This window comes from Micropterus dolomieu, linkage group LG06 (genome assembly GCF_021292245.1).
Source record: "Micropterus dolomieu isolate WLL.071019.BEF.003 ecotype Adirondacks linkage group LG06, ASM2129224v1, whole genome shotgun sequence".
NCBI lineage: Eukaryota > Metazoa > Chordata > Actinopteri > Centrarchiformes > Centrarchidae > Micropterus > Micropterus dolomieu.
This window is the reverse complement of record NC_060155.1, coordinates 20,555,331-20,580,933: the sequence shown is the minus strand read 5'-3', so window position 1 is coordinate 20,580,933 and position 25,603 is coordinate 20,555,331. Positions and strand designations below refer to the sequence as shown.

Here is a 25,603-nt window from a genome sequence, read left to right as displayed (position 1 = left end):
GGGGGGGGGGGGGGGGGGGGGGGGCACCTATCTTCTTCTTCCCCCACCCACACACACACATGCTTGTACACACTTGCACATCTGACTACCTTACCTCAGTTCTCAGGCACTGTGAGCTATGACTACAGTAGACCAAAGTAATTGTTGTAAGTTCTGTACTTTATTTGAGTATTTGGAGTATTTTACTCAAAATACTTCTACTCCACTACAAAGTGTACTTTTTACTCCACTACATTTGTCTGACTGCTTTAGTGGCTTGTTACTTTTCAGATTGCAATTTTCCATCCAGTTAAAGCAATGTATCTCCAAATTCGGGGGGAATTTGAGTTGAATTAATTAATTTCTGATAAACTGAAGGATAAACTGAATTAGGCATATGGGTTGAGAAAATGCTCCTACTTTTTAAACAAAGTAAATCCTTTAAAATCCTTGATACATGGTTCTCGCAGGACAACAACACTACAAACATATGATGTTGTTGTCCCGACAGGTAGCTCAAATTAGCACAACCTTAAATATCAGCAGTAAAATCAACATATACATTAATACAGCAGTAATATTAATCCAGAAACATCATCTACAGACCTAATAGTAAAAAACTGACATGGACCATTTTTCTGCAGAAGACGTACTTTGACTTACATTTTGCTGATAATAGGTACATGCTCTTACTTATGTAAAGCATCTGAATAGATTTTCTTCCACGTGTGTGTCTGTTTAAACTCCACCACTAAACTGCTGTTTGTGTCTCTTCTTGACTTAATTACTACCCAGATATCAGAAATAAAGTATGTGTTACACAACAAATAGGACAATAATGAGGGTTTTATTTTACCTAACATGAAAGAATAATAACAATATGATCAATCAATGAAACAGTCTGCAAATTTATACTAAATGAGTAAATGTTGTGATCCGAAGAAATCCCTTGTTCTTAACATATTTTGGCCAATAAAATTTATTTTTGCTATTCATGACGTACAGTTACTGTCATCTTTGATGCTGATGTTCATTGTTGAACTGTGAAGTATACAGTTTATGTAACATCGCTCACTCACTCACTCACTCACTCACTCACTCACTCACTCACTCACTCTCTATCAACCGCTTAATCTGTGTACAGGGTCGCGGGGAATAGGATGTAACATTATACATGAAAATGTAGAAATTATGTATTCATCCAAGTCTTTTACATTGGGCCCTTCATCCCTTATTATATAGGGCAGAGCAGAGAGATACTGTAGGAAATAATAGGAGAGAGACAAATGGGAAAGATACAGTCCCAATCTGGACTCAAAACAGGGTCTGTTGCATCTACATGGTCAGCATTTAAGCCACCAGCAGGACCACCTTCACATCACTTGCTTGGTTCAGTATCAATAACAAAAGGGATGCCAAATATTTTTCTTTTGGATCTATGGACCACCAATAAACAGTAGTGTATTTCCCAACAAATATAACCACCAAAGATAACACCAACATACAAATATACATGTTGCAAAACATTAAACAAATCTGGATGACAACTCCTTGCAAACACAGCGTTCTTCCTTGAGCAGAGGCTGGATGGCATGATTGTGCTAGACATAGTTCTTGCCTGGTTGGCTTGCCGAGGCAGACTGTGGGTAGCGTGGAGGTTTCCCTGAGCCCTTGGTGGAGCAGTTGCAGCAAAGGAAGGCCCCTCCTATAATGAGGAGAGCGGCACTTCCCCATCCAACAAACAGAGCACTTCCGAATTCAAACCTGTGAATAATTCAAACATCACATTGATACTTATGTGGACATTTGGAAAAGACAGAGAAGAGATGGCAGTCCTTAAGTCTAAACACAAGCTGATCATGTTATATTCAGTTAAGTCAGATTCACAGCAGTGATGTGAAAGAGTATGCTTGAAAATTAATAGACTAGAATAGAATTCCACATTTGGGAAATATGCTTATTGGCTTTTATTACTGAGAGTTATTAGAGAAGATCAATATCACTCTCATGTCTGTAAGTTAAATATGAAGTTACCACTAGCAGCCAGTTAGTTTAGCTTAGCATAAAAAACGAGCTAGTCGTTTCCCCTTGTTTAGTCTTTATGCAAAGCCAAGCTAACCGGCTGCTGGCAGTAGCTTCATATTTACTGTTTGTTTTCCAAAATATTCAGGAGTGGAAAGTAACTAAGTAATACTTAGAATTACTTACAATTCTGCACTTTTTGTTAGATTTTACAAAAAGAATATATGATCAATTTATAAATGTATATATGATGTTGTGCTATAAATTATTAAACTATCCAACAGTATACAAACTAGTTAGTTAGTAATGCCCATCAAGTACTTTTGCTTTTGTTATTTTAAATAGGTACATTTTACTGTGCTTTTACTTTAGTAAAATCTTAAAGGAAGGACTTTTTACAGAGTGATATTTGCACTTTAACTATCTATAACTATATAACTACTAACTTTTACTAAACCATATCAGTAGCCTACTTTTTTCACCACTGAAGTGTTATTATCTAGAACTTACACTATAAGATCAGTAAATGAATGACTGTCATGAGAACAACAGTCTAAAATCTACAATGATACCCGACAATTGGTGTGACGTTCAGGCTAAAGAGGCAGAGAATGTTGACCTTACTTGGAATTAGTTGGAGTTAATGGGTTGTAGAAGTCCTGCGCTATTCTGTTGCCATACCAAGATGTTCCAACCAGAGAAAGCAGACCTGGAAACCATGAGCAGAAAAAAACATTTTATATTGTTGTATTGTACAGGTTAAAACATGCAGGAGTGTGTCACCCTTACCAAGGCCCATAAATTCAGTACAAGCCACATCATGTTGAAAGGTTGTGTTATTGTGGTCAAAGCAAAACATACAGTAGTGTGGTGTGCCACATCTTCATGGCAAAAAATATCCCTACAAGACAGATGATTTTCAGGCTTTATATGTTCATTGCATGTGTGTGTGTGAACTGAATGGACTCTAACCAGCAATAATGAAGATGACCCCTCCAGCTAGAGCCACTTTGTCCTTCTGCTCCGGTTGTTCTGCCATACAGGTTGTGCACCTCATGCCCACCATCTCCACCAAGATAGAAATAAAGCTCAGCAAGATGGCGCACAGCATCAGCCCTCGTGTGCCCTGTACAATCCCTGGAGACAAAGACATGGCATCACATGGATTTCTAAAGTTTTTATTTATTTATTTAATTTGACTTTTGACCTTGGAATATTGAGTAGTTGGCCATAGGCCTACTTCCGGTGTTCAAATCTCACCAGGATTTATTCCCCTGGGTCATCCCTACTCTTACTTCCTCTATGCTTTCTAAGCATACACATTTAAAAACAAACAGTGACTGATAACACTTACCTATTTCTAATGTATCTAAAATAAAAGCTTAAACAAAATGTAAATCATCAAGCAAGCAGTTATGTATCTCTTCATTCACTAAATCTCAGGTTTCTTTTTCTTGTTTACAACAGGCACAAAACAGGTGAATGCAGACGACATGAGTCACATCCAGCCTGAAGTGTACCTATTCTAAATGTTCCCAGATTTTTAAATCTGATCATCCTGGTGTCAGCCTTTTATGATATAGAAATTAAAAATAATTGTACACATATATATTTACATTTAAAATCGAACGCTGGGCAAAACTTCTATACCTTTTGAACTGATTTAAAAGGAGAAGTTTCTTTTTGATCAAACAGCCGTTGGTATTTGACAGACATGTCTTTGCACGTCTTACAGGGAGAGAAGAGGGCACTTTCTTACACCTCTAGAAAAGTTTGAATGACCAGACAGATTTACACATTCCTGTTTTACACATTCCTGTTTTTACAGCTCATGAACCTTAAACCTCTGAAATTGAAAACATTTTCACTAATTCATCATTTCAAATTCATAGTCACTTTTGAAAAATGTCTAAGAAATGCATCATGGTCCATTTTCTTCCCACACCCATATTTTTTTGTAGGTAAAGAAATTTAGGACATAAATTATACCGTAATTGCTATATGCTGTGTCTGACATGGTATAATATGATGAGCAAAAGAAATCTTATAAAAGGTGTAATGAAAACATATGTTAAACAACATTACCTGGTAGTTGGAGAAGTGAATCATACACTTTACATTGAATTTGACCAGTGCTCTGTGATGCACAGGTCTTCCAAAGCCCTTCATACAGCGCCTGAGCTGTGATGATATTGTCTCCTGCGTAGGACGAAGCTTTCCATTCCACCATGCATGTGGATGCTATCGAGCCTATGAAGCCCAGGAAGGCCAGCGTGAAGCCGAGAAGCTGTATACCCGAATTGGCCATCGTTTAACTTCAGAAAGTAAAAGATGGGAAATGATGAAGGTGTGGAAAAAGTTCCAAAAGACTGAAAAATTCCAAATACTTTCTTGATGTAGTTCCTGGTGCCTTTTGGGGTAGTGGCTCTGATCCCAAAAAGTGCTGCCTACCTGTGCATCCTCAAGGAATAACCTGGAGGAGAAGGAGGATCCAGGAATACCAGCCCCTCAGACCGAGGTTAGGAGGTTAGGAGCGACCCCTAGTGATGGTCTCCTGCAACAAGTCCAACTGCTCCTGAACCTCCAGCCTTAAAATATGGAAAATACACAGCTGTGTATTTGTGTAACAGGTATGTACATTCAAACACATTAAGACAACACAAGTTTCACATTATGTATTTACACTTGAGTGAGTGTGCTGTACTTTAGTTAAATATATGTTCCATTATTATATAAATTTAAAAAAAGAATAAAAAACTATATCTCTTTATTATTATTTAGAATGTAAGATTTACACAATGTGGGCTTGGAATAATTCACAATACAAACTTCATTTGGAAACACTACCTTCACATCAAGCATTCGAGCACCACATAAAAAATATAAATATATTTATATAAAAAAATATTTAGGGAATAATTTTAAACAGCTAGTCTCTCCCCTTATGGCTCTCTGGTCATATGTTTTTCTGCTGAACTGTTTGTGAATGTTATATATTAATAATTTTATATGATATATGTGTTACTCTGCACTACTGCTTTGATCACATCTCTCTTTTTAAATAATAAATAAATAAATATTCATTATACATAAATAAATAGAATTAGTAGTAGTAGTAGTAGTAGTAGTAGCAGTAGTAGTGGTATTTGTTATTTCTGACGGACATCCAAAAAACAAATAGCTGGAAAGCACATTTTCTTCTATTTGTTTTGTTTTGGTAAACAGTGACTCATTTCTGGCAGAAGATATTTGCTGAAACTAACTTTTTTTTTCTTTTTCTACATCTTATGTATTACAGCAACATATAAAAATCAAAGATATTCTACTCCATGAGCTGATTTGAGGAACTACAGGATTGTCCACTTTTTTGTTGAGAGCAGATGAAACCATGTCAGGAGCTGGCCATTGACCAAAGGTTTTGTCTTGCCTAATTCAGGCTTGTTGTCATTTGCACTTTGTGGGAGCTGGCTCGTAGATCCACAAGGAATTTTGTTTCAATCCTACAGTATCCCTGTGTCACAGAGGTATGTTGAATTTCATATATTTAAATATAAAAATACAACTGGAATGAATCTCTCTAGGAATAAATGGCAGCGATACAAAAACAAACGTGTATAATAAAGGCATTTCTGTTCTTGAATCAAAGCAATGTCAAAATTGATTTCCTGTTAATTCATGCAAGCTTTCTTCATGTTTTGACAGTAAAAAATGGAAAAAGAATTGGGCCTGATTCTGTTTCTGGTGCTGCTTCTCTGTCACAAGGGCAACACAGAGTCTCAAACCTCTTGTCCATACAAATGCCATTGTTTCACTCCAGTCCAAGTACTGTGTGCTGATGAACGCATGGCATCTTTACCCAGGAACATGTCCAGTCAGGTCAAGGACTTCATTATAATGACATCATCTCTGATGTACCTGTTCCCCCATACTTTAAAGGAGAGCCCTCAACTTACCAAGCTTATCTTCCTAAATAATGCACTGCAAAGTATCAACTCTCAGGCTTTTGAACATCTGGCTGAGCTGCAGGAGCTGGAAATCAGTGGGAACCCCTGGCTGGAGCATTTATTTATGGGGACTTTTTCAAAGCAGGGAAACTTGACTAAATTGCTTCTGAACTTCAACAGGCTCAAGACTGTGCTTCCTGGCATGTTTGACTCTCTTAAACAGCTAGAAACTCTGCAGATGAAGGGCAACATCATATCAGATCTCCCTACATTTCTATTCCTGAACCTCCACAGTCTGCGTGTCTTGGATTTGTCCCAAAATAAGCTTGAAGGAGTTAAAAAGGAGATGTTTTCTGGTCTGGCAAGACTGGAGGTCCTGAAAATGAACTATAACCTCATCAGCAATCTTGCATCTGACACGTTCCACAATATTTCTCAGCTGACAGAGCTTCACTTGGAGGGGAATAAGATATCAGAGCTCGCTGACAATATCTTCTTTGTGTTAACCAAACTGAAGGTGCTGAACCTCCGAGGGAACCTTCTTACAACTTTCAGTAATAAAGTGTTTGGATTCAAGGCCACAAATTTGAAGGAGCTGAACCTAAAAGGCAACAGACTAACTGAGCTGACCTCTCTAAGCAGTTTCACATCTCTTACTGACCTTATCTTGTCCTCTAACCAGCTCTCCACCCTTCCTGAAGACATTTTCAGAAATGTTACAGCCCTGGAGAATCTGGACCTGTCTGAAAACCAGCTCACCTTGCTGCCCGAAAGGATCTTTAATGATCTATTTATCATCAAGGCAATCCACCTTCAGAAGAACAACCTGAGCATGGTGGATGCCAAACTTTTTGAGGACCAGGACTTCATTCAGCAGCTCTACCTGTCTGACAACCAGCTGGAAACTCTCCCACCGGGCCTTTTAGACTCTTTTGTCATCCAGCACACAGTAAGACTGCATGGAAACCCCTGGAAATGTGACTGCCATATGTGGTATCTGCATGACTGGGTGCTGAGAAACAGCCAAGACATAGAGATGCTTGACAGGATGCTCTGCAAGAGCCCCGGCTTTCTGAGAGGACGGCCAGTCATCTCCGTCGACAGGGACCAACTGGTGTGTCGTTTGTCTAAAGATAAGATGCATGATCTCAGCAGCTGTAGCCTGCAAGCTTCCAGAGACACTGTGACCATCAATTGTAATGTGGACCAGTGTTCTCCACTGACAGTGAAGGTACAGTTTCAGGGTGATGACGGCAGTATTAAGGAGCATATTTTGAAAAATGAGCTTGAACATTTTCAATGTAGCAATGAGGCAACAACCGAGAGTCCCATTGAGTAGTACTCCCTGTTAATTAGACTTTGTTCTTTGTGCAAATATATCCTCATGCATTTGGTCTTTCTTCACACAAAGAGTCACATCATATGTTCTTACTGTCACAGTCAATACTGTAAACAAACCTCTAACTCAGCAGCTGATAACCAGTTTACAGCCATCGTGCTGAATGATAAGAGGGGTGGATGAACCCTTTTTTTGTGAAGTTCAAAGATCAACCCACTACTTTTTAAGATCCCCTCACTGCTAAAAGGAACTATGAGTAACATTTTAATCATCTGTTAATATGTGTTTAATCTCCAGCAGATGCATATGGTGCCTTTGTTTAAGTACATAGGCAGTGCTTGACTGTCTTCAGATGTCTTGATAACCACTAGGCTGAATTCATAGGTTGAAAATCTTGTCAAAATGAACATCATCAGGACAACAAGTGCAGAATACTAAGTAGTGTTTGAACATGCCCCATTTATTTTACAGTAAGACGTTTTGAAACAGCTACCCATGTAAAATGTCAATAAAATGTAGTTTTTGCTTCAAATTATTAGTTTGAATCATAGGTTTGAATTCAACACGTTGAAAGGGCAGGAAATAGTAGTTTGTCCTTAACACAGCGGTGAAAGAAGTATTCAGTATTTAGATCCTTCACTTAAAGGTTCAGTGTGTAAGTTTTAGAGGCATCTAGTGGTGAGGGTTACAAAGTGCAAGCAGGGGCTCTCTCACCGCTCACCCCTCCATTTACAAACGCAGAGGGGAAGCTGTGGTGGCCTACAGGCTCTGTCTGCTCTGCTCTGTCTGCTCGTGCTAAACAATACGTTTGGTCCTCCATTGGTCCTGTCCGTCTCCTTTTACTTCTAACAAACCAGACAATTACTACTACTTCTTCTTCTTCATACGTATTCAATGTAGAAACGAAACAAGCTCTGTAGAGCAGTTTGTCCTTTTGGGCTACTGTAGAAACATGGCGGCGCAACATGGTAACTTCTATGGAAGGGGGCCCACGGTGTGTGTAGATAGAAATTACTCATTCTAAGGTGATAAAAACATGACAGTTCATTATATAAGGTCTTTATACACCACTGAAAACATAGTTATGTAGGGCCTGTCTGAAATTGCATTTCTGTCTATAGATCCCCCTAAATATTACAAACTGGACCTTTAGGTAAAAGTCTCCATACCACAATGTAAAAATGTTACTTGAGTAAAAGTTCAGAAGTACTATCACTAGACTACATAAGTAGCCAAGTATGGATTAATATTATTAGTGATGCATTAATGTGTACAGTATCCAGAATTTTCACATTTTTATATACTGTCGGGTAGATTAACCTATAGTTCATCATTGCTTTTGTATGTAAAATCATAATCTGCAAAGTAATATTATATATTATATAATAATTCATATAGTTATACACATGTTGTGCAGTAAAATGTGCAATATATCCCTAAATGCAGTGGTAATTTGGTATAAAATGGAAATACCCAATTAAAGTATCTCTATAGTCTCTATAGTAATTACCTCAAAATTGTACTTTTTGTCCAGTTTTTTAATAAATATACTTACATTTCCCCACAAGCTTTGCACATATATATTGGTAATTTATACAGGATTGTAGTGAACCATCCTGTCATCTAGGGATTTCACAAGTCCTCCTCTGATCACTCCACTGCTCCTGAACACTGGTGAAGGATGATAAAGAGTGAGGGAGGAGGGAAGCCTCGACACAACAAGGCACACAGATGGCCACACCTTGAATACAGCACTTTAACCCAGGGTTAATAAGGGTCAAAGGCCAGGGGGTCGATTGGATCCTCTGTCCGAGTTGAATGACATCACAATTCAAATGACAAAAAAGTTGTGGCTGTCTTCCTTCCAAAGTTTGGAGGGATGGCCTTCAGTTGGAGGTAATCCTCACTTGACCAAAACTATAGGATAAACAGAACATTTAATGTAGAGCGTTGTTAGCTAATGAGCAGCAAGACATTTGGAAGTCGTTAAATGCATGTCTTTATCCAGTGAGCGTGCTGGGGCCCATAATATTATAACAATATATAAAATAATATTGTAATCAAAAATAATAAAATAAACAGCTAAAAGAAGAGACAAATGTGATATGTCACATCCAAACAAACTTTTAACTATATAAATCTACTACTTATATTGTGAGGGAATTCTATAGTTTTGCTTGAGAGAGTTTGAAATGCAAACTTCCATCACACATCACACAAAGTTATACATATAGCTGCTCTAACTAGAATTTTGATATTATTAACACTTGAAGATATAACTAGTATATTTTACATACTATATAGTTACAGTGACAAACCCACAAAGAGTTATCTCCCTATTCTACAGTGTCCCTTGGCTCTATTGAGCATTTTAGCTTCTCCTAGCTTGTTGTTTAGTTCATTTAGCCCACAACTTCACTATTTTCACTCTCAGTGCTCTCATTAATTTTGTTTCCAGTCACAAGAGGCAGCTGTTTTCAGTAAAAAAAAAAAAATGGAGCTCTGATAAACCCACTGTACTACACTACAATGTTGTGGTTACAACTTGTTGTGTTGCCCCTCCTGGCCAAAAATCAACTAAAGGGTTTACCTTCTTAATATGTAGACAAAAGAAAACCCTTTCTGGAATTTATGTTATTGCATTCAGGATATTCTGTATCTTTAAGTTAGGCTAAATAATATTAAATGTTAAAAATCCAAGTGCTACTCAGTTAGATAAAATAAAAATACATTAGGTGTTTCATGGATCCTTTCATAGTCATTGGGCCACAATTGTGCTCAGTTTAATCAAAGGTTCTGTGGGTTGTAGCAAAACATAGTTTCAGTGGCTAATAGAGCTATCTTTAATTGTAAATCCCCTGTCAGCCTCCATCACTGTCACTTACTCTCAAACTAACAGCAGAAGGGTCTGAGCGCTGTCCTGAGGCACAATGAATAGCAGCTCTTAACCCACACGGTCAGATCCCATCTCTCTGCCCTGCTTAGTGAGCAGCTAGCGTTGGACACCACACTCCACACAGCAGATCTTCAGACAGGAGAGGAGAGAAACAGAGGGGTGCAGACATTATCTGGTGAGACACAACATGTCCAAAACAACACAAAGCACTGGGGGGTTTCCCACAGAGTTTAGAGTGCCGGTTAGGAGGGAGGTGGCGAGGGCAGGGCAGAGTCCTCGGGACAAAGGCCAGAGGTCATTTGAGACTCATGGGGGAAGATTTCAAGAGGAGAGATTTTGATCTGAAAATGTAAACTCAGATCAGTCTGCTGTGTATGTGTGTATCACAGATTTTAGCATTAATAATAGCATACTGAATCAATAACAAGGGACATGTGTCTAAATCTTGAGGAAAAATAATTAATTGAGAAATTATCTCTACTTTACATATCAAGCTCAATGGGTTTTTTTCCAGCTTCATTTAAATGAGCTCAGTTAGTCGTGAAATGATAACCAACACCACTTGCTATTATATGGGAAGGTGTCTATTAGATCGTCTCTCCCAGGCTATGAGAGGGTGATACACATCCTCCATGACACAATGACCTAAAGATCTCAAGAACACAAATAGGCCATTTTGCACTCAAAATGTGAGCCTTGCTTACAAACAAAGGTCAATATTTACCCCTCAGTGCACTGAGACCCCCGGCTGGAGACTAAATTGGAGTTGCTGACCAAATTAAGAACAGCTGACCTGATGTGGGTGTTAAGTGGACGCAGAGATGTCACAAGAATGGTAATCTTTTAGCATACTAGTACACTGGCTTTTGTCTTGTCCGTCCCTATTGGAGAATAACAAGAGGCTATAAGCTCCTTATCATGACATTACAATTATCGAAGGATGAATCTGGAACTATGGCCCTGTGGACCCTGCTCTCATACGACTAGCCTTGTTTTGTTTCCAGCTCCCGAGATAGAGAGGTTTTATTATGCATGCAAGCAGTCCTTCATTGTATAATAAAGAGTCACTGCAAAACCTAGCAGTTTGTTGCTACAAACAATTGAAATACCTCCCACACTCTAACTTCCAGCAGCAGAAGTAATTTCTGAAGAGGCCATTGTTTCACAATGGAAAGACACACTCAAATGTGCACTTCAGAAATTATGGTTCAGAAAAGCACAGCTAAGCAGCATCATTCACCTAATGTTTTAAGAATACCGTATGTAAGCGTGCCATGTCCTGGTTCCAGGTTTTAAGAGCTCCCTGAAGAATAAAAGATCAAGCTGAAGACAAAGCAAGTTGTTCAAGAGGAGAAAAAACACAAGCCAAGGGGATTTATAACAAAATAATTTGGAGCCTAAAAGTTGTCCCAAAGTCTTTGATTAGTTCTGATCTATAAAGTATTGATACATTATTTATTACACATTAATTAAACCAACTTATAAACCCTCTATAAAGTATTTATTAGGTATCAAAACAACACAACGCTGTAAAAAGATGTGCTTTCTTAGAACTCTAAAGATGATTCACGTTTATTTCAAATGGAGAAAATAGTAGTTCAGACAAAACTCTAAAGTGGCTGTTGCATTCGCTGGCATCATCTGCTTCATTCATGCTTCACAATCACTGGCTCATTCATCAGCTGTTTGGTTCTCAGCTGACTAGTGATGTCCAGTGTCCTCACTAGGACTTAATGTTTGCTGCTGCAGCTCCCTCCACCACCATAACCAAACAGGTTGTCAGAAAAAACTATAACCACGAATGTTTGTGGTAGAGGCCACGCACTCAGCTTGCAAAAATACAATCTGACAAAACATAACACAAGTGTTGCTGTTGTCAGTGGTAATAAAATATTCTTATTATATATTATCTTATTATATTTTAGGTGGATGAGTGTGCGGTCTTTTCCTCAAACTGTTTACAACCTGTCTGATCATCTGGCAGGTTCTAAACTATTGTAAAAAGATATAAAACAGCTATAAAAACAATGGACACATTTCAAAAGTAAAACCCAAGTTGTAATAAAATAGAATAATACTTTCGGCTTCCTTTTTATTCTTCCAAACTGAGTTGATTGCCTCGACATAGTTTGTTAGTTCGTCTTACCATGCCAAAAATTTTAACTGGGGTAATTAGAGATTCTGTATTATCGGATGTCTCACTTTGAAGGGACACCTGCAGAGAAAGTGTATCTTTATGGTCATCTTTATAAGCCTTCATGGGCAGAGAAAACCAGACCTCCACTCCCCCTCCAGCCAACATCTCCTTTGAAGATGCGACGACTTGTGGTGTAGCACCAGAGTTACTTGGCTTTAATGGTCACACCATCATCACTCTGTGTGGGTCCAAAGTAATAAATTTCCCACTTCCACTGTTATCGTGTCATGCTGATGCTAAATTCAGCCCCGGAAGCTACACTTCTATCAGTATGTTGGTGAGTTTTCCAAAAACAACCAGCTAAATCAAAAAGGGATGAATTGGAGTGAAGGGACAAAGAACATTGTTCATTCACCATTGATATCGAGTGCATAATCTATTCATTAGCCTTGATGTGAACCACCGCTGGCTACTTCGACCCCCGTCAAGCACCATAACAACCCTAAGAACAATAATATGCCAATTCACCCAAAGGCGGAGGCAGTGAAGGTTTCCGGTGAGTGTCAGGGGGAGACAAGCGGGGAACCCTGTCACTGTGTTTGTGAGGAGAGGCCATCAATCATGGAGCACAGCGAAGGGGCTGGCCCTTTGCTGCTCCATGCTTACTATTCTCTGCTTTACAAGGTTTGGGCAAATACTACATGAAACTGGGGGTTTTGATTAGGGAGGGGCAGGGAGAGGGGATGAGAAACAATTAGACAAAAGATGCAAGGAGGGGACCAACACTTACAAACACGTAAACAGCACAAATTCCCTCAAGAATGGCTGTCATGTGTTGAAGCGCCTCTCTCAAACCCATCCAAGTTTTCCATCACATAAAGGTACGGATAGGAGCAACCTGTCAGCACTTTACAGTCTCTCTTATCTGAAGCGAACTGCCTGGCCTAAGGAGCTCTCAAAAAGCCTTTAAGACCAGGACCTTTGGGAGATGGCAACAATAAGCCTTCTTTAGCACAGTGAAAGTGACAGCATGCCCCCCCCCCTACTCCCAGCCATTAAATCTCTTCCTGGATAAACAAGTGGAAAGCCCTTTATAAAGATGGAGAGGGTCACAAAGAGAAGAGCCTTTGAGCCACTGAGGGGCCCGTCATTGTTTTTGTGTTTCGGAGGGTCTTCTCAATGGATGTTCTGATGGGAGGGGGAGCTCTGTTTTTGTCTTTCAGTCCTCCTTACTGCCAGTCGTCTCTCAGCTGTGCCAAAACAGAGATGTAAACTTAATTGACTGTATCATTTGCACAAAGTGAGGAGTTTTAATAACTTTTAAAGTGACAGAGAAATGATTTGATATACATTTCCAATGATGTCGATGTTGAAATGCTGACACTATTTATAACATTTGCTCCTGAATAGGTTGCCACATACAAACAGTATATACTCTTAAGGGCAGAATATTTTGCACAACACATATATTGAGAAACAAAGTGGTTACTGCTGCATTTATTTCTGTTATGACGTAATCCCTTAAAATCCATGAATCTAATTGGGAACAACCAAATGGTCATGGATTATGTGAGTGTGTTTGCCTCTGGAGGTGCCACTGTTTGATGCTGTCAAAGGGAGGCCCTGTCTTCTGGTGATGAGCTGCCAGGTCTGTTGATGGGTTGCCAGATTCAGGGCAACATGCTGTTGGAGCTGCGTTGTCTTTGGAGTGTGAATGAGGGGCACCTGTGACCTCTGGTCACACTCTGCTTGTGTCCTACTGTGTGAGCACCACGCTCAGGACGCACGCTGGGACTGTCAACTCTTCAACTGTCCACTAAATGGACAAGGATTGGACTGGCTCTGTGGGGCTGCTGCTGATAAGCTATTGTGCAAACTCGTGCTTATATCATCTAATCATTTAAAATCAGATTAATAGTCTGCTTTGTCAAAAGACTGAATTGTTAAATGAAAATCCGTTCTCTCTCTTCTAGTGGCAGATAATGCAGAGAAGACACCTCAAAAAGTAACAACATGTTCTTAATCCTTGAGTAATACATGTATCTTATTTAGTCTGGTCTTTCTTTAGCCCTGTCCTTAGGTTCCCGATCATGCTGAATCTATTTCAGCACGATTTCCCATCTGCCAGGAGCACAGGCGTGTGTCAGCAGACCTTGCCCCACCCGCTTGCCTACACTGACGGCACGCCTCTTGGGCTCAACACGACCTCTCAGGTTCCTTACCTCATTAGAGAGGTATTTATTTCCAGCCACAAAGCAGGTTCCCTGTGACTGCAAAAGGGATGATCAGGTGTGGACAAGGCAGGGGGGGGACTATATTTAAACGGCGGCTGTACAAGGGACATTAGTTGAAAGATGGACCTCAGCATGACAACCTGAGGTGTTTTTGGGGGAAGAGAAATGACAAAGACGCCATTGCAGCAAATAATGTAGTAAACATCATATAAACATTTTATTAATCTCAAAAAATACAGTGCTTTTTCAAGAGTTTTTCTTTGACCTCCTGATGCAATTGAAATGTGCCATATCAAAAACAGAGAAAATCACATAATATCCTAATGTCCATATAAAAAAACGTGTGTAAACATCCCTCTCAAGAAGGATCTGAAACCATTTACAAAATGTACAAAAATATGTTTCATTGTGTGATAGTCCTTCAGCTGATTTCCTACCACGGTCTCCACACAGAGTCTGAGGTGACCGGAGGTGCAGCAGGTGACATGTGATGGCTGTTTTGTGCACCCAGAGGCACGAGAGCTGCACTGGGAACAAGAAAAGCAAACTGTCCATCCGGTGTGGGCATAACCTGGAAGCCACCGTACAGCTTCACTGCTTCTGAGGAGACGGGCATCGCTGAGCCACTTTTGAAAGGCATCTGTGGAGCGGAAGCAGCTGGGAGCTGTGTACCAGTCTGTCCAAGTCCCAGTGCACCTGGGTGAGGTGTATAGAAGTTCACAGCATTGATTTGGGTCACGCAAGCCGCCAGGTGGCTGAGGAGGCGAGTCCTCACCTCTGTGTTCACCCCTTCACAAGTGGACAGGAAACGAGTGACCTCTCCTACACACTCACTGAACCCGGCTCTGTATTTACCCAGAATGGATGGGTCTGTGTTCACAGCAGCTGGAGAGGAAAATACATAAATTAACCCATAGCCTATAGATAGATAGATAGATAGATAGATAGATAATAGATAGATAATAATAGCCTACAGTTAAGAGAAGAATTTATGAATATAATAATAATGATAATAATTATTATTATTATTATGATTGATTGACTAATTTAAATAATTAAAAACGTATTTTATTTATGCAGTTGAGGCATTGTGAAATCAATTCTTAAGGACAAGCACGCCATGAGTGGACCATGGAAACATGTTTACCATCTTAAGTTAGACATCCAAGAATTACTGCATGCGCGCAGATCAACATGGTCAGTCCAGAAACTGTATTTACATACCAGTCATCTGAAGTCGCTGCAGGTTCCTGAGGTGCTTCACAGTCATCTCAAGGATGTCTGCCTTCTCCAGTTTGGAGTGTCTGGAGCTCTAAACGGACAAAAGTGACGATTTAAGTACTTCGTTTGCAAATTTGGTTCCTAAATTCAATCGATCTTGGAAGAAAAATGCAGAGTTCATCTCCTTACATCTTTCTTGAGTGCGTCCATGATGAGGGTCTTCAGCTGGCCCAGACTCTCATTGATGCGCGCGCGTCTCCGTTTTTCCATGATTGGTTTGGAGGACTTAAAATATGATGATAATAAAAATAAATGTTGAAATGACAGCTTTCAAGATAGCCTACAATAGCAAATGGCAAGCAGACGATTTTTACTAAACAAACAATTCAAGTAGCCTACCTTTCTGTTCTCTGATAGGGTCCGGGGTTTGTCGGGTGCGGAGTCTCCACTCGGTGTGGCAGCCACAGTGGATGGAGAAGTTCTCTCTAAAGTACCGGCTGGCATCTTTAGGTTAACAAATAGCCTACAAACAGTGCAACAGTCCCAAAAAACACGTTATCAATAACAGAACGACAAATATTCGGCTAATCAATAGTTAGTCCGGTGCAACGAGTCCCGCCTTCTCCCTGCAGCGCACTTTACTGATGACAAATGTCAGAAGTGACTTCTGTCTCTTCGCCAAGCTGACATCCACTCCGCTCCTGTTTCCAGCGCCTGGGGTTTTATTTATAGAGACCGAGTCTGCACGCGAGCGGCTCGTGTGCGAGTTCCCCGGGTTTCATCCATCCGTCCAATGGGCGCGCGGGACACGGTGCCGGGAAGGCGGCGGGCTCGTGCGACAGGGGGCTCCCATTGGCTACCTGTCAGGATGCTGAAACAAATATTCACACTGCTAAGGAAGGCTACAGTTTAAGTGTGAGGAAAACTGGCTCTGTTGCAGCGAAGCAGGTGTGTTAACTCTCAAAGATAACCAGCGTGTAAAGTAGGCTATAGCCTATTGGATTCATATAGCCTAATCTGTCAGTAACACCAGTTTAGCTTGAAAGGGAAGTTAAAACAAGCAGCTGCAACAACAAATTAAATTAGTGTTAAATGAATTAGACGATTTGGTTGTTTTTATAGCCTATAAGATCTTAGGCTACATGGACTTGCTCCACCCCCATTATGAATAGACATATTAACTGAAATCAACCAGAAGTGGCAGAAATGTAACATCTACCAGACGAGACTGTGTATAGGCCTAGGTTACCTTACAGACGCATAACATTTGGAGAAACTGTAGGCTATTGTCAGTTAAGGCTACTGAGATCTGGAACAACTTACCAGCTGCAGTAAGGGAATGACAATGTCATGCAGCTGAGTCTCACCCTGTTAGTCCGACACTATGCAGCACTTCACTGCACTGAAAAGCACTTTTATAGGCTAATTGAATTGCACTTACTTGCATAGAATAAATAGCACTTTAAACACCATATCTTAATAAGTTGCACTTTACAATGTGTTTGTATTTTTATTTTATTGTGGTGTATTGTATTATTATTTCTATTGGTTTTTGTACTTCTTGTTAGATTGACCTCTGTAATGTAATATCCTGCCAGGGACTAAAGATGAAAATTAGCCTTCTAGCTAAATCTGGCATATTGAATCGTTTTTAACCTAAAGAAAGAAAGACAATAATCTCTTTGAATTCTGATAATCTAGGATATAGGATGTAATTATTTTAATCGATTCTGTCAGATGCAAATATAAATTTCTGGTTTTAGCTTAATATATACAAAAAGTTGTTATATTATTTCAGATAGAATTGTTTTGAGGTTGGTCAAACTAATTAAAGATGTCACTTTTGCTGTTTTAGCATGTGATGGGCTTCTGTCATTATTTTGTTGAGTGAATTATTATTTACCTGAAACTGAAATAACATTGCATACAAATAGTGGTTTCTCAAATACCACTCATCACAAAAACATACTTTTTGTATTTAAATGTAAATAATAAAAGATGTAAATCTAAAGTGTTTTTAATTATCAGGCGTGCAGCACACACAGACGCTGTTCCACATGTATTTTGTGTAGTGGCCCACAGTGGCTTTACTCAGGATTTTAGACCACCAACGCTGATTCTGGCCACAGTGTCCAAAAAAAACTCTGATGGATGTGGAGGTTATTTAACAATCACATAATGGGGTTTAACATGCAGCCTCAAAGATCAGGTTAACTGTCTCTGCAACAAGACCATTTTAAATGTTTCCCATTAAGTTTTAATTCAGCATTTTTAAAGCTGTCTAGTGAAATAATTTCCATCTAGTTGTACAGGTTCTTTATCTGTGTGTGTGTGTGTCTCTCTCTTTTGCACACACACACACACACATACACACTTTTTTGGGGGTCAGTGAATGCTTCAGAGTTTGAGGTGAAGACACAATCCTCTGACACACTCCAGGCCTGATGTCCAGTGAAGAAGAAAATCTCTGACAGACTCAGCTGTCCTCTCACTGCCATGAACTCTAACGTCTCACGTCTGTCATCACAGACCGGGACCAGGAAACAAAGCTAAAGAGTTATTTCAAACCATCTATAGAATGGTAATAATACAAATGTGTTTATGAAGTTGTTATCTCCAAAATCTTTTAGCTGACATCTGTTTTTGTGATAAATCAGTAGTTGAATTGCCGTTTACAAGTTAAGCTGTTTTTCATTCATCACTGAATTCATCAACAACTAAATTGATTTATTGACTTTTATAAAACAATCTTATATTTTTACAACAATAAAGTAACTTCTTTAATTAAAATGTTTAGGATAGATCATTGATTACGAGACAAAAACAAATCTGAAGTGCACATTCTATGGGATAGAGTCCAACATTAGGAATGTCTGTGTATCTTATATAAAACTGTTGTTACTTTTTTGTCTTAAGGTAACCATGTCACCATTTTAACTGATTTTATACTTTATTAGCTCTTTTTCTTGTCATCAGTTATTGTGGAGAAACATCCCCCAGATTTGTCAAAAAGACATTTATGAGCTTTATTGTATGCATGTTTTACTGTATTGTCTTAGTATTACTCCTCATATATATCAAACATTTCATTTTGTACATTAATTTATCTTGTCTTATAGAATCAGACATATGTGAGTCAGCAGTGCCACAGACATCATATGATGGTTTCCTACAACAAGATGGAAATTTGTCAAAAGGGTATAGTGGACAGTGTTTAGTTGTTTATAAATGTATGTATAAAAAAAGCTTTTTTTTTTTTTTACAGTTGTTACTCAAGATTTTTTTTCATCAAAACAAAAATTTAGAAAATGTTTTTTCAAGTATTATTAATTTGTTGAGATGGAAGGAATAAAAACTTAAAATGAGGCTTCTCTTCGTTTACTTTAAGATTGTGGAATATTTCAAAACAAACACAGAAGGTGCATTTTTTTGTCCCTGAGAACGTATTGCACAATAAATAAATTCTGATTGATGATCATTATTGGATGTAGTAGTGTGACAACTGAATGTAAAACCTACCTCCAGCATCTTCATCTATGTATTACAAATTAGACCCTTGCCACTAATAATCATATTTAATATTAATATCTTTTACCCATTCAAAGCCCACCTTCGGGACAAACCCTGCTTGTTGCAAAGTTTCAGTGGTATATTTATTGATGTGGTATATATATCTGTCTGGTCCAGGTTTATCGTCAGACGCCTCTATCCTCACTGATGGACTTCAAACGCTCTCTGTTAAGCTCCTAAATCCTCAGAGGTGAAATGACCCCAAAAGCCAGGTCACTTTTTGCATCAACAGCTTCCTCACGTGTGAGCAAGACATCTTCAAGCACCACTGGCCTCTTGACCTGAGTCAATATTAAATTAAGTCAAATGAAATCAAGTCAAATCAATCAAGTTTGACCTGTGAGTAATTCCAACATTAGTTGAAGTCAAATTAGTGACCATGAGTGTAGTGAAATCTTAACAGGACAAAATAGCTTATTACATTTTTCCAAGTCAAGATCTGAGCAGGATAAGAGGAGGTGATAGGGATGTGATGGGAAAGTGCTGCTTTTGTATCTGTGGCCTTTTGGAAATATTTTTCTCATAGAAATGTTCACGTTGGGTATTTTTGCTATGCTTAACTAGGAAATGCAGCTCACATTCTCTAAAACAAAAACCTGTTCTGTTTCCAACTAATACACTTCATACACATACACTGACCACCTCAGACTCTTCTCCCCCTCTCCTGGATCACATAAAGTCCTCAGTTAATCTTGTAACTGGATGTTTTAACAAGATGCTTCTTTAAAATAGAGGTTCTGCAAACGGCAGATGAGTTGGTTTCTGGAGAGGAGACCATGTGACAATAAATAACATCCTATCTGTTTTCAGTGAGCCTGCTGCTCAGCCACAAACAACCCTTTATTGTGCGGATCGTGATGTAGACATGAGGTTCACACAGCCCTGATCTGTATCAGTGTGGGAACCCTGTGATGGGAGGATCCAGAGAGTGATGGAAGGGGTAGAAATCAATCAAGGTCCAGCATGTGACTGATAAGGAAACAGGGGCAGGGCAAAAATAGATAAATAAACAATATTTAGGTTTGTTTGGTTTGGTTTGCTGACCACTTTCTGATATATTTACACAAAATACAATATATCAGACTTTGTCAGAGACAGCATGATAAAAGCCTGGATTTATTTCCATCCTGGTGTTTATATATGTTAGCAAGAACTAGAAAACTAAATCAAAGGAACAAACAATTGATTCAGAACGCCGACAAGGTGAAAGATGTATTTAAAACCAAATAGGTTTTAAGATGCAAGTAGTGGGTAGATTAAAACGTAACAATAAAATTAAGAATCTCCACAGTCTATAAACGCTAATTGTTTAGTCTTTGCCTTAAAGTCAGGAGGATTTCCTAATGATTAAAGGAAGTCGCTTATTGTGTTTACTGACCAGCAAACACAAACTTACCTTTCTTAGACTGAAATCTATCAAGATTTTGGTTTGCTAAATTGACTTCCTTCTTAAACTACTTTTAAAAGTAGGTGGGAGCACTTCCATGTAAAATCTTAAAACAAAAAATAAAAGTATTTAGTGTTTGTTTAGTTTTTTGTTTTATGCAACTTTATGAGCCAAGTTTGTGTTTCAAAGCTTTTGTAGCGAATATGTGCCACCAAATAACTGCAGGGCGGGAGGCTAACACTAACGCTTTTTAAAGGCATCACCTCCAAGGTTGTTGTAAAATAATAATAATAATAATAATAATAATAATAATAATTTATCATTTTGAAGCTATTGGCATTCCCTTGATCTTAACATCCAGTCCTTCCTTGAAGCCTGAATTTTGTGTAAAAGAAGCCTATTCTCAGAGAGCCAGGTCCCTTATTTTATTTAACTCATCAACTTTTGTATGTTTGCTTTTGTATCTCTATCAAGCGCATGCATATAAAAATAAAGAACCATTTTACATTGGAATTAAAATCTCACATGATTACTTGCAGATAAAAGATACAACTTAATAAACCTCTTTGCAGCAGTTAGAGTTTCTACACACAATGGCCAGTTGCCAGTAGCCACATTCTTCTCTCCATCTTCACCTGGTCTGAAAGCTGTGGCCCCTGCTTTTTCCTCCACCCAGCCACCAACACCACCACCATGTGGGCAGTGAAATGACCATCCTCATCATCAAATACTGCCAAGGTCCCCTTTCAACTGCTGGTGTGAAAACATCTCAGGCCGGGAGGGGAGGACACAGACAGAGGGGATCACTTTAACATCTCATCCAGCGCTCCGCTCGCTCTCAGCCCCTCCTTCTCCCTTTGAATTCCCCCTTAAAGAGGGAAGGGGGGCCCTCCCATAGCAACTACCAGCCCCTGGCTCTGCCCGCCTTTTGTCCCCCTCCCGAACAGCAGTTTCTGCTCCAGAAGCCTTAGACAAGGCCTCCATTAATTGCGGGCCTGTGTGGAATACACGTGGGACAATGGGCCCAACAGAGTGTCCAGCCCCCAGACAAGGCTGGAAACAAGTGGTACAGGAATCCAGCAGAATAGACTCGTCCTGGCTGATGTCACTGAATACATTTACCTACCTCAGAGCGCATTCACTCTGCGCTTTGTTTTATTTGGACAAAAAAAAGAAGGGGTAGGGGGAGGCAGCAGTGTCAATGGAGAAGAGGAGCTGGAGGGGAGGGGGGGCTCAAGGATGGGAAATAACTGGTTGTTATGGTGATGTGCTGAATAAAAAATATGGTCGAATTTAGCGGAGGCAGAGATGTAAAAAGGGTTGAGGGCATTAGATTAAACCCTGTGTGAGATAAGAGAAGGCTGAAAACAGAGGTTTAGTTTTTTTAGCGTATTCAGGCCTGTTTATACGGCAATAAAGAGCGGATAAAGGAGCGGGAGATTAGCAGACTCATCTAGGCTCATGTTTGTCAACAACAACCTGAGTAGTTTCAAGTCAGCTTATTCCAAGTCAGTACACCAGCAGAGAGGATGCTTAGCTATGGCAAGTGAAGCTGCGGAGGAGAAGGGGGACCATAGCAACTGGTATTTCAGCATAACAACCTGCCATCTGTCACCTAACGTGGTGGGTTCTTTCTTTAAAAAAAAGCCAGCATTTAGATCTTCAACTTAGAGGCAAAGGCAATGAGACTGAAGTCTTATTGAACTCTGGGTCTCCCCCTTTGAAAAGGGAACCCAGTCATCGCCTTATCCCTCATCAAATTGAAAAACGCTTTTAGAGATTCTAAGAGAGGCCTCACATTTAATTTTTAAAACCCAGACATGAAAGTGTTCCCAAACCACATTCAGCAGTGGAAACTCTTTAAAGGACTAGTTAGCATGTAGATTATATGCATCTCAGAGCATTGTCAAAGTATCTAAGTGTATTTACATGTTAATATGTTCAGGGATACTATCGTCTTGAAAAGGTGTTGGGGGGAGGTTGGTTAACCATGTATTTTCTCTCTATGGACCATGGGAATGTGATTTCTTTGTTCCATCAAGGTTCAAACACATTCCTGTAAGGCCATGGATATTATGAGCATTGATTCCCTGCAGCAAAACAACCTATGAACCTGTTGATCCAGGATACAAAACGGGGCTCTTGTCCGTAGATATACTGTAAAGTTGACACCTAGCGGTTAAAGTAGATCTTTTTATTTCTGATGAGTTAAATATCGTAGAATTGGTTGTTTTATATCAGCGCCTAGCCAAAAAGCTTCACTAAAGAGCCCCGCTGATGCACTGGCATGTGGTACTTATCCTTATCCAAGCTTAGTCCATATCCATGAGTGTGTTTGCATTGGGATTTATGAATGTGAAGATGGGCCATTCTTGCCACTCAAGATGACTCACAAGACCAGCGTTTTGGCCACTTACGCTGTGAAAGCCGCCTCGGGGATGCCCTTTCAGCACTCGAGGACCTCTGGCTGAGTCCCCTTCACACGGGAGATCAGCCTCACTTGGGAAAAAGTCCCTGCTCTTTGCAGGGGGAGCTGTCCTGAGGGATGGTGCAGTTCTTGTCCCAGGGCCTCCCTTCTTCACCTGCCGGCTTAGTGCTCATCACTTATGCACATAATCCCTGGTTAGTGCATGTGATCCACCAGCCTGGGCCCAGGCCCCTGGCCCCCGAGCCTCCCCTGCTCACATGCTTGCTGGGTGGCTCCTGGGTGGCCATGGCAACTCTCATCTTCTCATGACAGTTAGGCTTCAGTCATGGCTCTAAGTCCCTCTTCAGTCTCTGTGCGTCTTTTTCTGTCCGCTGCTTTCTGTCTCCTAAAGCCCTCCTCTGTTTGTGTGTTGTTCTATCTATGGCTCTCTGTGTCTCTTTTCTCTCGGTGTGGCTGTTCCCAGACTTTGGCCCAGCTGAGGCAGAGAAACAGGCTATAACTCAGCACCAGTGTGGCACCTTCAGGGGCCACACTGGTGCATTAATGCTAATCTAGTATAAATTAAAAGACTGCGTTTACCATCACTGCAGATTGTGGACCAAATGAAGGCCTGACCTCATTTTATTGTGAGTCTGATCTGTAAACGGAGATTGTAAGATACACTTGTGCACTTCTTTTCAGTGTGGTCACTCCAGGCCTCTGAGTGCGGATCATCTTACCCCGACGCAAACCCTTCAGCCTCAACCATTAGTTTCTTTAAAGCGCTGAATATCGCACAGGGCCCTCGGGGAGAGCGAGAGAGGTGACCCGGCAATCTTGTGAGGCCCCACACTAACAAGCATCACAGTGATCCGGGCCGGTCCTCCCCCTGTGTGAAAGCCATGTGAGAGGCGGCTCCATCCATGCCCCAGCCACCTCCGCACAAGGCCATCCATTGACTTCTAACCTGTTGAGGGACCACAGGAGACAAAAAGCTGCAGGGCGGGGCCCGTCCCTCCGACAAGCCTGTGAACAAACGTTAACACGGCTGCAACTGTCCACCCCCTGAATCACTGAATTTATTGACCAACCACAGAGCCCATTCAGGCCTGGAAGGACTGATAAAGGAAGGGGGACAGGGACGCCAAGAAGGCCCAGGGAAGGAGTCCATGCTTAGGGGACAGGAGGGAGGAGAAGGGCTTTGTGACCGTCTGGTGGGTCACAGACCTTTTACCAGACGTGGGTGCCTTTGTTTCATCTGTAAAATGAGGCCAACCGTAAGTGAGCATCAGGTTGGCCTTGTGTCCTGACTATTAATCAAGAATGAGGCCTTATGAGTGTCCAACAATCTTCAGAGAAGCAGCAGCACATTGATTGCTTGTGGAGAAGAAGTGAAAGCATGTGTGTTGGGTGTTTACAGATATATTGAGAAAGCACCTGAAATGGCAACTTTTTGGTGAAGAAAAGTGTGTTACAGTGGCAATTACTCGACAATTTATTCTAAGCCGGCCTGGTCACTCTGTGGGGGCTGTTGTGAATAAAGAAACAGTAAACAAAGACTGTGTGCATAGGCCCAAATCTTGAAAGTACACAGCTCAGATGAAAAAAAAAACAAAACGTACGAGTAAAAGAGAAAGGAGATGAAGTCCAAAATGTTTGAAATAGCACACATCTGAGCGCAAGCTTGAGAAAATCTTTTTGAGCGAGTAGCTAGCTGTGAGGAAGAAAGGCTGTGTGTTTTAGTTTCTTTATGTCTTTCCACCACTCTCCATCTGTTGCTCTGCCGATACAAAAGGAATACAGCAGAGTACACAAAAACCCATATTGCTTTGTGGAGAGGCAACACTATCCCCGAAACTACATCACAAACACAGACCAAAAACAAGACATCCCTGCTCTGTACACATCAGTGTTTACCGAAAAGATGATCCATGCAAGTCAGGGAGACACACATGAATTCATGATGCCTCCTCATTCTCATCATGAATATTCCCAAAAAGGCTCTTCCCTGATCTGTGGGAGATTCTTTTCTTTTTGGTACAAGCGAGGACCCCCTTCCCTTATTCACAGTCCCCCCTAAATCCACCCATTCACTGCATATAGGCCCTGATCTCCACATGAAATGATACCCCTCTTTCTCCTCCACTCTCGCGCCTTTAAGCGCCCATATGCCAGGCAGCGAGGAGGCTGGGAAAGCCCATAATTGATCAGTAAGTCTTTGCTGAAAAAGTGTGACCAGGGTCAGCCCCCCACGAAGCACGCAAGAGTGGCTTAATATACAGATTTATTGGGAAATGTTATGGGAGTTCTGCAGAGCAAACACAGGGATATTTGTTTACAGACATGGACACATTTTTCACCTTGTAGAAATAAGAAAATAAGTACAAATACTGTATTACAATGTTCAAAAACATATTCCCTTAAAGATTGCTATTTTTTAGTAATGGGGGGGGGGGGGGGGGGGGAG

At 40.3% G+C, this 25,603-nt stretch overlaps 3 protein-coding genes across 4 annotated transcripts in view; 1 reads left to right on the top strand and 2 right to left on the bottom strand.

Moving 5' to 3' along the window:
• Positions 1 to 1,514: 1,514 nt before the first annotated feature.
• Positions 1,515 to 4,516, bottom strand: cldn1 (claudin 1). Its single transcript, XM_046052294.1, has 5 exons — positions 4,453 to 4,516; positions 4,087 to 4,316; positions 2,974 to 3,138; positions 2,626 to 2,710; positions 1,515 to 1,743 (listed from the first exon to the last, which is right to left on the bottom strand). Exons 2-5 carry the CDS (start codon positions 4,307 to 4,309, stop codon positions 1,581 to 1,583), a joined length of 636 nt encoding a protein of 211 aa, XP_045908250.1. The 5' UTR covers positions 4,310 to 4,316; positions 4,453 to 4,516; the 3' UTR covers positions 1,515 to 1,580.
• A 1,193-nt stretch (positions 4,517 to 5,709) lies between these two features.
• On the top strand, positions 5,710 to 7,284 carry zgc:153913 (carboxypeptidase N subunit 2). Its single transcript, XM_046052293.1, has one exon. It carries the CDS (start codon positions 5,710 to 5,712, stop codon positions 7,282 to 7,284), a length of 1,575 nt encoding a protein of 524 aa, XP_045908249.1.
• Positions 7,285 to 14,746: 7,462 nt separating this feature from the next.
• Positions 14,747 to 25,603, bottom strand: part of LOC123972230 (transcription factor HES-1-B-like) — an 18,855-nt gene continuing 7,998 nt past the window's right edge. Inside the window, exons 1-5 of one of the 2 annotated variants that reach the window (XM_046051568.1) lie at positions 16,410 to 16,460; positions 16,172 to 16,295; positions 15,962 to 16,057; positions 15,776 to 15,863; positions 14,747 to 15,436 (exon numbers count right to left, since the gene is read on the bottom strand). In XM_046051568.1, coding sequence (XP_045907524.1) covers positions 14,985 to 15,436; positions 15,776 to 15,863; positions 15,962 to 16,057; positions 16,172 to 16,276 — 741 coding nt within the window. In that variant the 5' untranslated portion in view covers positions 16,277 to 16,295; positions 16,410 to 16,460 and the 3' untranslated portion in view covers positions 14,747 to 14,984. Of the gene's footprint in view, positions 15,437 to 15,775; positions 15,864 to 15,961; positions 16,058 to 16,171; positions 16,296 to 16,409; positions 16,461 to 25,603 lie in introns of those variants that run through there. The other variant, XM_046051567.1, reaches the window with a different exon arrangement.

Excerpts from the sequence above, each read along its gene's own strand:
- cldn1 (XM_046052294.1), bottom strand. The coding sequence starts at position 4,309 with ATGGCCAATTCGGGTATACAGCTTCTCGGCTTCACGCTGGCCTTCCTG. Across the intron at positions 3,139-4,086 it reads TTCACTTCTCCAACTACCAG|GGATTGTACAGGGCACACGA; the intron begins GTAATGTTGTTT and ends CTTTGTCTCCAG. Across the intron at positions 1,744-2,625 it reads TTAACTCCAACTAATTCCAA|GTTTGAATTCGGAAGTGCTC; the intron begins GTAAGGTCAACA and ends AATTATTCACAG.
- zgc:153913 (XM_046052293.1), top strand. The coding sequence starts at position 5,710 with ATGGAAAAAGAATTGGGCCTGATTCTGTTTCTGGTGCTGCTTCTCTGT.